The sequence below is a fragment of the Rhamphochromis sp. 'chilingali' genome (genome assembly GCF_963969265.1).
Source record: "Rhamphochromis sp. 'chilingali' genome assembly, chromosome: 1".
Taxonomy (NCBI): Eukaryota; Metazoa; Chordata; class Actinopteri; order Cichliformes; family Cichlidae; genus Rhamphochromis; species Rhamphochromis sp. 'chilingali'.
In genome coordinates, this window is record NC_137929.1 from 33,191,552 (window position 1) to 33,204,744 (window position 13,193).

Consider the following 13,193-nt stretch of genomic DNA (forward strand, 5'->3'; position numbering starts at 1 on the left):
AGAGACAAAAGAGGAGATTCACAGGAAGGCAGAGAGCTCTGTGCATCCCACGTCTGACGGTCTCCTGTCACTCATTTCACTGCTTGCATATCCGGCCAGTTAAAAAACGTCACACGGAGCCGGGAATCATTCAAAAGCACAGCAGGAAGTTACTGGAGTTCTCCCCTGTTGGTTTGAATGCATTCACATTCATAAATCATTTGTTTTCCTAACGCCACAAGCGTTGCTACAAATGCATTAGAATGTTGGGCAGCACCTAAACTATTTACAGGAGAAAAAGGTGGAGACAAACACAACCACAGAGTAGATTGTGGGTTTCCTGTGTGGGACTTACGATGTTACTTTGACATCAGTATTAAAACAAGTTTCTTGATCCTTATTTGGAATTAAAAGAATACTCAGCATCACTGTAAGAATGGGTTGGCATTCAATTCTAATCATGTTAACATAAAATAAAGTCCTTTGATCTTGTACTGCTATAATGTTCAATGGCATTGCACTCAGCATGCATTCAGTCCTAATCTAACAAAAGAAATCACGGGATATATCCTGGACAGGAGCTGGGAATCACCTCTTAACCTAACATTCCAAGTCTTAGGAAGGTGGTGGCAACGTGAAAGCATTTAAAATTTTCACGTCATTCTATAATAGATGTTACTAATAATAAATGACTATTATTCATCGTGTTGTTTAGAGCTGTGCCTTACCTGTTGCCGGGTCAGGCGTCCTCAGAGGCAGGCCGCAGTAATGTAGCACTGTGTCGCCATCATGTGGCCGATGCCACAAACTGCACGCATTTCCCTCCTATTAAGATCTTCATTACTTTAAATAAATAAATAAAAAGCCCAGAATTTATAAAAAACAAAGGAAAACATGAAAATGAAAATTATCTGAAAATTGTAAAAAAAAAAAAAAAAAAAAAAGTAAAAGTGAAAGTAAATACATTTATTTATTTTTGAAACTTTATCTTTTCTTCTTAACTTTATCTTATAAGGGATTTTTAAACGCCATCATTAATCATGTTTTCTTGTAGTTTTTATACTTGAATGAAAATAAGCCGGAGCTTCGTTATTATTATTATTTTATCATCTATGCTGTTTTAAGTGAACGTGTTGGCAGCCAGCTTGCATTCCTGCCAGTGTTGAATGCATATCCCGGGGCTCCGGGATCAAGCCGGGACATGCAAGTATTCCCAACAAATACCTCTCAAGTCCCTCCACTTTGTATTCTTCCTCTTTATTTTTTTTTATGTGCCTCAGTTTCAACTTCTTAAAAAAAGAAATGAGAAAAACTCGGTGACAGTTTAGTAATAAGCAGAGAGCAGCAGCCGATCATTAACACGATCGGAGCCTGCGGTGTTCAGTTTTACGAGCGGTCTGAGCGGAGGGAAGGTCACTGCTTGTTGGCAGTGTACTCGTGAAATGGGCGTGGAGTTGCGCTCAACAGTCGGAAACAGTCGAGTGTGTAAAACCAAGAAAGAAAGAAAAACTAAAGAAAAACAAAAGGAGTAAACAGAGACTCAGAGAGGCGCTAATATGAGAGAAAGCGGACGCAGCCGGTGCGCTAAGGTGAGCAGCTTTCCTCCTCTTTGTAAAGCAGAGCGTTTAGTGTAAAGTGTTGCGTTTATGGTTAGAAAAAAAAAAGAAAAACCCAGAAACTTGGGAACCGAACTGAAAATAAATAAATAAATAAACAAAGTCCGTTTTAGTTTTTAATGCGCTCCCACAGGAAGTGTGGGTACAGATTTATACATGTTGCACTGCGTGTAACGAGAAGGCGGACTACCTCGCTCAGACCTGACGTGTTGCGTTATGTCGTAGTGGTGTGTAACGCACTTTGTGCGTGCGTGCGTGTGTGTCACAAAAAAGTCCTGAAAGTGTCGACACGTAGTCGCACGTGCGAGCCTCCGGTACCGCTCGCGCTCAGTGAAAGCATACTCCCGGCTCTTAACCTAAACGAAATTCCTCATATGTGGCTCTTATTTTTCTTAGAAACAAAAATAAGGTAAAAAAATAAATCTGGTAATTCTTTCTTTTACATTCATCAGGTCCCAATCAGCCCAAATATCAAAGAGAAATTAAAAATGAATGCCGTGGAAGAGTTCGGGTCTTAGGAGGTTAATACGGACAGCTGAGTGTTACATTTTACTAGCTTTATCTTCGTCTACTAAAAAACCAAAAAACACACCGCTGAAACAGTGAAGGTGACAGCAGAGGCTGGTTAAAACATGGTAAAGGTTTGCGGGTATTTTCTGTGTGAAAACAGGAAGGGTTTGAGATTTTGGACGATGATTTGGACTTTGTTCAAAGTGGGCTGGCTGAGAGGATGTGCACATATTATGAGGTAGGTTGTGTGTGCATGCATGGGCGTGCGTCCTCTCTGACTCACTGCCTGCACTGTATAACCATACCTGTGGTGTGGGTGAAGTTGCTGGCTTGTGGGTGACACACACACCCACACAGACATACAACCATCTTGTGTTGGCAGCCATTTATTTTGTAGACACCCCCGCAAAAAAGTATAACTCTATTATGTCTACACAGCTTCGTGTGCCTTTGTGGCATGTGTGAGCTGTTTGTCTGTCTGCTGAACTTCTCCTTTTTTTTTTGCCCTTTGCTATTGATCTGCACACCCTGATCTAACGTTCCACACTCCGGGCAGCAGCTGTGGATCAAAACTCCCATATCCTGCCTGTAATAATGTTTGCTTGCTTAACTGCGTGTGTGTGTGCCTTTTTATAGGTTGAAGTTTGTGTGTGGATGTGGAGCAGGTCAGGTTAAATGTGCTGGCAAGCTTCACAGAGTGCGAGCCACTACAGATCCCTGGGTGGTGCTGAGGCTTCCCAGTCCTCAGAAGGGCTACTCCACAGACTCTATCAATCCCCGTTATGAGGACAATACAGTCAAATATGATGTGGGACTGTGGAACAGTGGACTGCGTCACTGCCTGCATCCTCTCTGCTGATATCACACCAGAGGCTCATATCCCTCTCGTGATAAAAGCGATAAGAGAATCAGTTTCCGTTTGTGTTAATTTCATCAGCGTCTTGTTTTATAAATGACAAACACATGCAGTAACCCCCCCCACACACACACACACACACACAAAAGCCTGTTTACTTAAAAGCAGAAGTAACACTTCAGGTTGCCTGTGTGCTGCCGAGTTGCAACTCAAGAAGAGAAGTAGTCATGACAAGAGGTTGTTGATGTATCTTCCTGTGTGTGTTTGTGTGCAAGATAGAGAACTAGCAGTGAGAGACCAGTTGTGCCACTTAGTTCATCAGCCCTTCACTCTTAAGACTTGCTGATGTCAGGATGCAGACGCTTAAAAGTAGCCCGCCATTAGAAGGGTTATGATATGTTGGCTTTGAGCTGTGGTGCCTGGATTCTTAAACACAGTTGAGGTAAGTGCTCTGTAAAGGCTGTGCCATAGGGCCAGGCTGTGAAGGTGTACAGTGTTTCCTCATAGCTCTTGCTGTTTCCTGCTGCTTCATCCAGGAGTATTGCAGATGTGTTTCGTGTTATTTTGGCTGCATATAAGTATTCTCACAGTGACTTTAAAGAAGATATATTTAGTCACCTTTATCGCTTGTTAAGGCGGTCAGTGCCACCCTCAGAAGATCAAAAACTCCCACGGTCATCTTTTAGTTAAGTTTTTTGTGTATCCAGGTCGGATACAGGGTGAGGTTCACAGAGGGCCCGTTGCTTTGTTTAGTTGTGCAATGATTTTTTTTATATGCTTCTGTGCAGCTATTTTTGTACCTCTCTTGTTGCCGTCATTTGCTTTTATTTTGAGTTTGCATTGGCCCCAAAAACCCCACCATACGTAAAGGAGGATCTGACTACAACAATAATGTGAGCAATATGTAGAGAAATATCATCATATCCAGAGAAATTTATTGTAACTCACTTCAGGGACCACATTAATGGGGAAGTGAAAATCTGATATCGTGAAATTCAGTTGTAATTGATTTGGAGGGTAAGATTGATGGCCGGCCACTCTATCATTAGCTGTTTTTTGTTGTGAGGCGATTGTTTTGGTTATTTTATTGTTTTATTTCGCAGTTTTAGCCGTCTCCGTCTTTGAAAATTCACCTTGGTAAATAACTATAAAGCACAACTGAAAGCGCGAAGTTAAAGGAACTGATAGTTAGATTGGTGCATATTACATGTGATCTTGCACTATTTTCTGTAAATGGCGATTGAAAATCATTTCTCTGTGCAGAGCAGACGCGCGTGTCTTCGCAAATATTTAATTTCCGGTTGCAAAATTGCCTGACCTTATTGATCTTTTAATCTAATTCTCAATAAGAAGTGAGTGCTAGTATCTTTCAAAATATTGATCTCTTTCTTAAACTGGGTCACGTTTCCATAGCCAGAATTGTTTAACACCATCAAACTGAACACTTAAAAAATTCTCTGTAAGTTAAATCCGTTATAGGTTTGGGAAATTGCAGCTTGTCGCAAAGAACCTAACTCTATATGTTAAATACTGTATGAGTTTGGAACTTGTCTTGTCTGTGGATTGCTTTACCTGTCATTTATTTTTCTCTCTTTTTGTTTTTACCTACAGAGTAAAGCTGGCCTTCTCCACCTTTTAAAAGTCTCCCCAATGTGGCAAACGTGGGTTTAGAAGATGATGTTTGCAGCTCCAGAGCCCAGCAAAGAGATCGTGGAGTGGCTCTCCAGCCTCCGCTTGTCTCACTATGCCCCGTTTTTCCATCAGGGAGGTTATAAATCTCTGGAAGACTGCATGGACCTGACAGAAGAGAGTCTTCTTGAGCTCAAAGTGCTGCCGACAGGCCACCGTAGACGCATCCTCCGGAGTCTGGAGGCACTGGGGTTCAAGCAGCTGAGTGGAGGGGAAGATGAAAGTGAAGAGGATGGAGCAAAGAACTTGAGGGAGCCAGTGCCATACCCAAGACATATCTTCCTGAAAGATAGAAAGAGGGGGGCATCATGTCAGCAACCAAAGGAACAGAGCAATCACGATTTGGAAGCAAGTCAGAGTTTACCTCCAGGAGCAGGACTGGGAGAAAAAGCTGAAAACCTTCCAAGGAGCAGTTACCTCGTCCCGCCTCGACCAGCCCCACGTAACCCCAAGAACATTCAGAAATCTGCACAGACCTGCCTGCCTGCTTCCGCATGTTCCAACAGCAGCAGCGAGTCCCTCTCCGCTTCTGAAATACCAGATCGAGAGATTACTACAGAAGATCCGTTGCATGGCACGAACTCCATCGCCTGTTCCGGTGACGATGGGGGTTTTCAAGGTGAAATGGTTGAAAACTCAATTTATGAGAGGCCGCCCAATTTAAATCCTCCTGTTGGTCAGAGGCTTAGTCGCTCCTACAAACTCAGGCACCGGCCTGTTCCTGAAATCCCAAATCCAACCACGGTGCCACTTCAGGACAGGTACTGCAGTTAAGTTCATTTGGTGTTTGTTTGACATTTTGGGAAATAGGCTCACATGAGTTGGATACAATACGAACATGTTTTTGTTAATTATAGAATTAATAAGCAAAAAAAGGCTCTAAAAAAGAAGGAAAAAATCAAAACACATATAAGAAAACCATATAAATGGATTATAAGTAGTCGATTAGCTTTGTTGTTTACTCTGCATTTGTGGTAAGATAAGCAGTTGGTAGCAGTAGTTTGAATATTTATGTTACAGATATGTAATTAAAGCCTCACCAATTCACTGCTGGGGAAGTGTTAGCTATTTGCTTATTTGTTGGTGTCACCATTTATAACAGCGAATACATAAAGAATAAAGTAAATAAGATGATTAATGCAGCTGAAAGAACATAAATAATAATATAATGTGATCCTAACTGAGACGGAGCCCAGCCAACGTGTACCTGTTTCAATCGTTTAAAGGCCAGGAAATCTCCGAATTGGCAGTTGGATGCTCTGTGCTAGCTGTAGCTTGTTAGCTTTTGGTATAGGCTTTATGTTTACCCTACGTTGGTGACAAAAAAGATACTACTTGTTGGTTTGCTTGTGTTAATAGGAAGGTTTTGAACATCTGTACAGAGTGAAGCTAGCTATTTCCATTTCTTTAAATTCTTTTCTCGGCATAATCATCGACAGGATGTAGCTAAGCTAGCTGTTGCTGCTAGGGATCGCTTCGTGTCTAAACTCAGACTCTGTGAATGTAATCATAGTTTTTATTTAACTATTTCCTGAAACAGCTAACATCTTTATAAAGGAGTGTGCTTTATGTATTTTATTTAGTTTCAGTTTTTGTCTTTGGCAGTATCTTCATATTCTCTGCATGGCCACGAGAGGTACACTTCAATCTTCTTACGCTCAGCAAGGAGTACATTTTCAAGTCAATTCCCCCAAATGTTGAACTATTCATATAAGCAGAAAGTTTGACTTTACAAAAGTTTAGGAGCGGTTTTTAGGTCCAAATCAAACAAGTACAAATAACAAAGGCAAAAACACTTGGAGAGATGTGTTTTCATGCTGCTGTGCTAGGAATTAATGCAAAGGCAAATCTTTTTCTCATTGTTTTCAGATTTACACTGATGGAGAACCCGAGGCCTCTAATTTCATGTTCAAATCTGCAATCCGCGCGCATTAATATCTCTCTCACTGATGTACTTTTAAACTGTGAAACTAACTTTCAGACTTCCACATCTCTTTTTCTAACGGCCTTTACGTGGTGTCACAGATTTTCCCACGTGCTGCTATGCTGGTTCTAATCCACTGATTTTTTTCTCTCTCCCTCTTCCTCCTCAGCGCACCGCCATCGCAAACAACCAGCCCTGAACACCTAACCAGCTCCGATGGTCCCACCGGTGCAAACGGCATACAGAAAGGTACACACAGTCTTTCAGCTGCATCCGCTTTATCTCTGCCATGAATATTTCATTCCACAGTAGAGGCAGCAGCGGTGCTGTTGTTTGCCCGGATGAAAGTAGGGAGAGGAGATGAGGGGTAGTGCGTAGGTGGGGTGAGGGTGTTCAGAGGCTGGTGTCGTGGGAAACGCCGGCACCCCCCTTTTCAAGAGGTGATCTCACAGGGAATATGCTCTCTCACATCTTGTCCCTCAGCGAGACCCTGGTGTATATTTCTGTCACAGTGCTCTCCAAAGTTTTTTAGAAGTTGTTCAAGTTTGCTAACAGCACACAGACTTGTAGTACAACCATTACAAATATGTTTTTGAATCCGTCCCAGCCCTGTTTATTGGACCTAGTCGGCCCCGCCACCTGAAGTAGATGCACTCTCTCAGGATTATGTGATGCTCTTCTATGATGACAGTCTGTACAAATATGTGGTAAACACCCTTGAACGTGTCAGTCTTTTTGGGACCATATGTGACCACATGGTAACATCGCCCCTCGCAGCGAATCAACAGATTTCTGTCTGCGTTTTTTGACATTTCCTTTATGCTCCTTTCTTGTTCCACGTGCCTTTACCGCAGCAGTCTCCTGGCGGTCTTGTTTTTCCAACGTCTTCTCTGTATGGAACAAGGCAGGGAGTGAGACTTGAGAGAAAGGCACGACAGTGAAGTGGGTTGGGAGGAACGAGCAGGGGAAGGATGCAAAGCAGGCTGAGAGAGACGGAGGAAGAGAGGGAGCCGAGACGGTCCCAGAGCAGGGAAATGAGGAGCTCGACTAGCAAGTAAAAAACTCCCTGCACAGCAAGGCCTAGCAAGGCGTTATTTGACATATCATTTTACCCAAGCATATTTGAAGAGTTTATGCCGAGATGAGAAACAAGCAGTGCAGTCTCACAGAATGATTGTTGTATTAAATCAAAACTTGCTACTGGAGGCTGGCAGAATTTTAATTAACACCTTCTCTCCTCCTCTCTAATTTTAAAATCTCATTAAGGACGCAGTTTTCTGTCTAGTGCTTCTCTATCAGCTCTACAGCAGCACAGCAGACTGTTCTGGGTCTTCACTAATTTGAATTAAAAAAAGTATCACTTTATTAGTTACACCTTGATACTACTATGTTGGACCACCTTCATAACTCTTTTTCCAAAAAGACAGCCTACCTCGCACCCTTAATGACGAGTTTGACACTAGGGCTGCCACAAACTATTATTTTAATAGTCGACTAGTCACCGATTATTTTTGCGATTAGTCGACTAATCGAATCGTGCATCCATTGGACGTAAAACATACAGCTTATTGCACCAGCAGCATCTGCTCTCATATAACTGTCATTAGCTTACAGCTTGAAGTGTTTAAGGTATGTGCTCACTAAAAATAAAGACAAGATGATAGTTGATTAAACTTTTGATGAATTTTGCAGATTGTGTCAGTGGAGTTTAATAAACTCAGCCGTCTGCTCCTTGCTATCTAAAATATAACAGGACACCGGAGTATATTCTCAAGCATCTCACACTTCTGATAATCAGTTTTCTGTTTGACGTTTATTCAGCTGTGTCAAAACTATAACTTTAATCTCAGCCGAACCGATTTACTCAGGAACAAATAAAACACTGAAAAAAGCCAAACAATAACATTTTTAAGTTATCTAAGTGACTTATATATGTTTAACCTGAGTAGCGAAAGACAGCGGGGGGTTTGAAAATGATTTGCTGTTCTCGCCGGCTCTAGTGAGCCTTGAACCCCGACTAGCTATCGAGCTGGTGGGTAACAGACGTCTCCGAAAACGTCGGAGCACTTTTACAAATATGTGGTGTCTTGATAAACCGAGCAGATATTTGAGGTTTACACAGCTACATTCTCGCCCGAAAATATGTTAAAAGTTTATTTTGTGACCTAGAAAGAATAATAAAAGTAATATTAAAACTAAGTAGCTGCCGCCATTGTTGGAAACTGGAATTGGCTGAGCCGTGCTATGAATTCTGGGATAGGTTGGGCCATACGCCCGACCCATCCTTCAAATCTGGGGAAAAGTAGGACGCATTTGTCGGCTGCATTTGCAGAAGTCTTAGAATTTGGACTAACTTTGTCGCGTCACTGTAACACAATCGGCCTACAAATGCGCCCTGCGAAGGATGCGGCCCCTGAATTTGGACACAGCTACGATACCGGAGTTGCTTCTTCTTCTTTGGGGTTTAACGGCAGCTGGCATCTTTGTACATGCAGTGCTGCCATCTTCTGTTTCAGTCCGTTATTACACTCTTAAATCCTACTTACTTATTCCTGCGTCTTTCAGGATCTTACAAGGCTTTAAACGACGCGTCGACTATTAAATATGTCGTCGACGTAATCGTGACTAGTCGACTAATCGTGGCAGCCCTATTTAACATATAAGTATATATCAATAAAGACATGGTTTGGCGACCATCTGGGCTTTTCAAAGGATAGCTGCATAGGCAGAGACCACCCTCACTCATTTCTGACCCAGTCAAGTTATTCTATAAGAAGGCCTAAAATATATCAGAAATCTCTCAATTCAGAAAAGAGCTTCAAGGGTTACTCATCGTTGGCTTATAGAGGCATAAAAAGTTACGTTTTGATGGGATAGATTCACCAAGGTGCTGGAGATTTTGGTGCATATTGACATGATAGCGTCACACAGTTATCAGGATGCGAATCTTCTGGTCAACCACACCCCAAAGTTGCTCTATTGGATCGAAATTCATTGACTGTGGAGGCCATTTGAGTATGGTGAACTCATCGTTGGGTTCAAGAAACCAGTTTGAGATGATCTGAGCTTTGTGACGTGGTGTGTTATCCTGCTGGAAGCAGTCATCAGAAGATGGGTTCACTGTAGTCATAAAAGGATGGACATGGTCAGCAACAATACTCAGGTTGGGGTTTAAATGATGCTCATTTGGTACTAAGTGGCCGAAAATGTGACAAGAAAACATCGCGCACAACATTACACCACCAGCTGCCTGAGATGCTGATACAAGGCAGGATGGATTGATGCTTTTATGTTGTTTACACCAAATTCTGATACTACCATCTGAATGTCACAGCAGAAATCATGTGTTGATCTTGCTGTGTTGACCAAATACTAAAACTAAGGACGTACTCTTTTTACTCTTTACGCTTTTTTATTATTATTTTTTGTTTCAACACTTGAATTAGTTTTAGCTAACTTTAATAACCTTGGTGTCAAACTACTGCACTTGTTTCATTTTGATGGTGATTGATAAATAAATAATCCTCAGTGTCTTATGGTACAAAGACAACTCCGTTTAGTCGTCTTTTTTGTGTTTTCATCGCCTTCGCTTCAGCGTATATATCTCTTGAACGCCTTGATGGAACTTCTTTAAAGTTGGCACACACATTCACTTGGATGCGAGGGCTTTTCATTTGAAGTGATTACTTGAAGTGCTGAGTTTGTATTGTGGCGAGTAGGCGTGAGTTATTCTGTGCTGGCAAAAAAATAGAAGAAAAAAGGAAGCGCTGCGTGGCTCTGATGGCTGAGCTGACAGGTGTTCTTCAGTTGGGCAGGTAGAAGTACAAAGAACAAAATTCAGGAAAACTAGATGCTGTGTGGTTCATGTGTAACTATAGAAAACTACTGAGGCACTCTGTGTAAAACGATACTTTAAGTTTATTTTCCGAGCAAATTGGCAAGAAAGAAGCAGACTAACACATATCCTCTGAGTTTTCATCGGGATCTGTGTTGATTCAGTGATGCCGAGAGGTTTTTTTGCTTTATTTACCTTCACATTAGATTAGCGATGCTGGTGACCGTCGCTGTGTTGGTAATGCTCTGGTCGCGCAGACAAACCAAAGCAATCGCCCTTATCAGATTAAAAGCATAATGCAGTAGCTTGACCAGACGTAAACACGACTAACTGTACTCATCAGACGATAGCAGATAAAAGCATGCTTGTAATACACTGATGCTGCAGATAAAATCACATCTGCTTCGAACAGTTAGCATGCTTACCGTGATGCAGTTTAAATGCTAATTTGCTGATGTACAACTGGTGTAATGCATGAATGGAAATCTATGAAATTTTTATGTAACTTATCAGAGATGCTGACGATTAAAAAAATGCACACAAGAAAGCTTGATGTGTAAAATGAAGATGAGTATGCACACTAGCTGCTATTTCTAAGTCAGCTATCAAGTTTGAGCAAAGGTGCGTTGTTCATTATGCAGCCTCCTTTGAGCTGTACTGAATCAGCTTGAGGATGACAGTCAGCTGGGTTTGATCTCATTAAAGGCTTGTTCAAGGAAATTAACTTGCAGGCTGTGACTTAAGTTTACACCAGAGGATTGCTCACCAGTGTGATGGTGGGACAACAGCATCAGAGCAGAGAGTGTCAAAAGTCAAATTGTTATTCTAAGTAGAGAGGGGCTCTCCAAGTGTGACACCATTGTTGCACTGAAGGTTTCCAAAAACACTCTGCACAAACTGCATCAGTTGTATCAGGCAGACCAAATGTGAGATCGTGCTCTCGAAGGATCAGTACATTAGGCTTTGCTAGCTGAAAGATAAAGAATCATACAGAATTTGTTAAATACATAACGCCACACTCCAGCCTGCAGAAATCCTGGTAAACACTAGGCTGTCTAGCAGAGGTCTCAGAGGATGAGTGGCGGTCTGTAAACCACTTCTTAGGGCTGGGAGGGGAGGGAGGGAACGAGGCCAAACTCTGGGGGTGGGATAAGACACGCCAGCTTTTCGCAGAGGATGAAAAGTTCCTGTTTACTGAGAATCCGTGTTTGGGATTTGTGGCACTAACAGAAGAGTGTATGAATTTTCCTTTGTACAAAACTGTGAGATTGGGCTGTCACAGTGTGAACCTGCTGACTCGCAATATGAAGACTGCAGTTTCTGTGTGTTCAACCGTAAATGAGAACAATGTCTTGAAGTGTAATTAAAAGCTACGTTGTGACACCTGCAAAATGCTGTCCTTTAAATTAAAATCTTTACTTATAAACACAGTTAAACCGTCTTGCACTGCAGCAGAAGAGGAAATGAATCATGCAATTTACAAGCTGATTCTCAAAATTAAAATATGCATTTCGAAAGCCACAATTTCTCAGTTTCAGCAAGTGGAAGCCACATTTCATTAAAGTAAAACTAGTATTAGGCTACGTTCACACTGCAGGTCTTAATGCTCAATTCCGATTTTTTGATCAAATCCGATTTTTTTGTCTCCTCGTTCACACTACAAATAAAATGCGACAGCAAACGCGCTCTAGTGTGAACGCTCAAAGCGGCCCGCATGCGCAAAAGAAGATGTCACACACAACGCGCTCTGTTTAGACCAAGAACAAACAGTATTGTTTGACTGATGGCCGTTAATATAAAGACTTCGGACTTTACGTTTCCCAATTTTTGCTTTAAGTTATTTTGTTATTTACATAATAATGTAAATAACCTAATAATGATCCTTATTGCTGTTTAAGAGAGGAGCGGTGCTTCAAAGGATAGCTGCAGATTTCTGTCAGAATCTGCAGATTATACAGTACAAATAAAATGTTTACGTTGTCTTCCCAACAGTTTCACTGACATCTACACTGGATGGCTAGGAAGCGTTCGCGATGTCTTCTCGGTCGCTGATAATTGGCTTCAGTCTTGTGTCGGTGACGTAAAAGGCGGATTTAATGCGACTTGACCGTTCAAACAGCAGTCGCTTTCTAAAACATCGGATATGTATCGGATTCAGTACCACATACGAAAGTGACCCAGATCGGATTTGAAAATATCGGATTTGCGCCGTTCACACTGTCATAGCATGATCGGATATGGGTCGCATAGGGTCAAAAAAATCGGATTTGATGCACTTTCGCCTGCAGTGTGAACGTAGCCTTATTGCGTTTTACTTTAAATTAAATTTAGGAGTTTTTTCCATAAATTTAATATGAGAATTTTCATGTAGTTTTTCCTAAATATATAATTTAAGAATGTGTATTTTTAATTCATCCAGAAAACCTGTATTATTTATGTGTATTTGTCATTTATAACAAGTCAAACAGGGAAACAGCTGACCTGCTAGATAAACAACCAAAACTACAAAGGTTAATACCCTGTACTGAAACAGTGGCCACATTGATGCACTACTGTAAGTGCTGGACATGTATATGCATCCATTTGCCTCCAGAACCTGCTTTGTGGCACAGACTCAACAGGGTGCTAGAAACATTTCTCTGAGATTTTGGTTCATGCTACCCTGATAGTGTCACACAGTTGCCACAGATTTGTCAGCTACACATCCATGATGGGAATATCCCGTTCCACCACATCCCAAAGGTGCTCTATTGGATTGAGAACTGGCTGTTCTCAAATGGCCTC

The 13,193-nt window shown here is 41.6% G+C and overlaps 1 protein-coding gene across 1 annotated transcript in view; it reads left to right on the top strand.

The window, feature by feature from the left end:
* Positions 1-1,274: 1,274 nt before the first annotated feature.
* arap2 (ArfGAP with RhoGAP domain, ankyrin repeat and PH domain 2) overlaps positions 1,275-13,193 on the top strand; it is a 176,588-nt gene continuing 164,669 nt past the window's right edge. Inside the window, exons 1-3 of the mRNA XM_080874158.1 lie at positions 1,275-1,568; positions 4,573-5,411; positions 6,744-6,823. Of these exons, the coding sequence (XP_080730284.1) occupies positions 4,636-5,411; positions 6,744-6,823 (856 nt within the window). The 5' untranslated portion in view covers positions 1,275-1,568; positions 4,573-4,635. The remainder of the gene's footprint in view (positions 1,569-4,572; positions 5,412-6,743; positions 6,824-13,193) is intronic.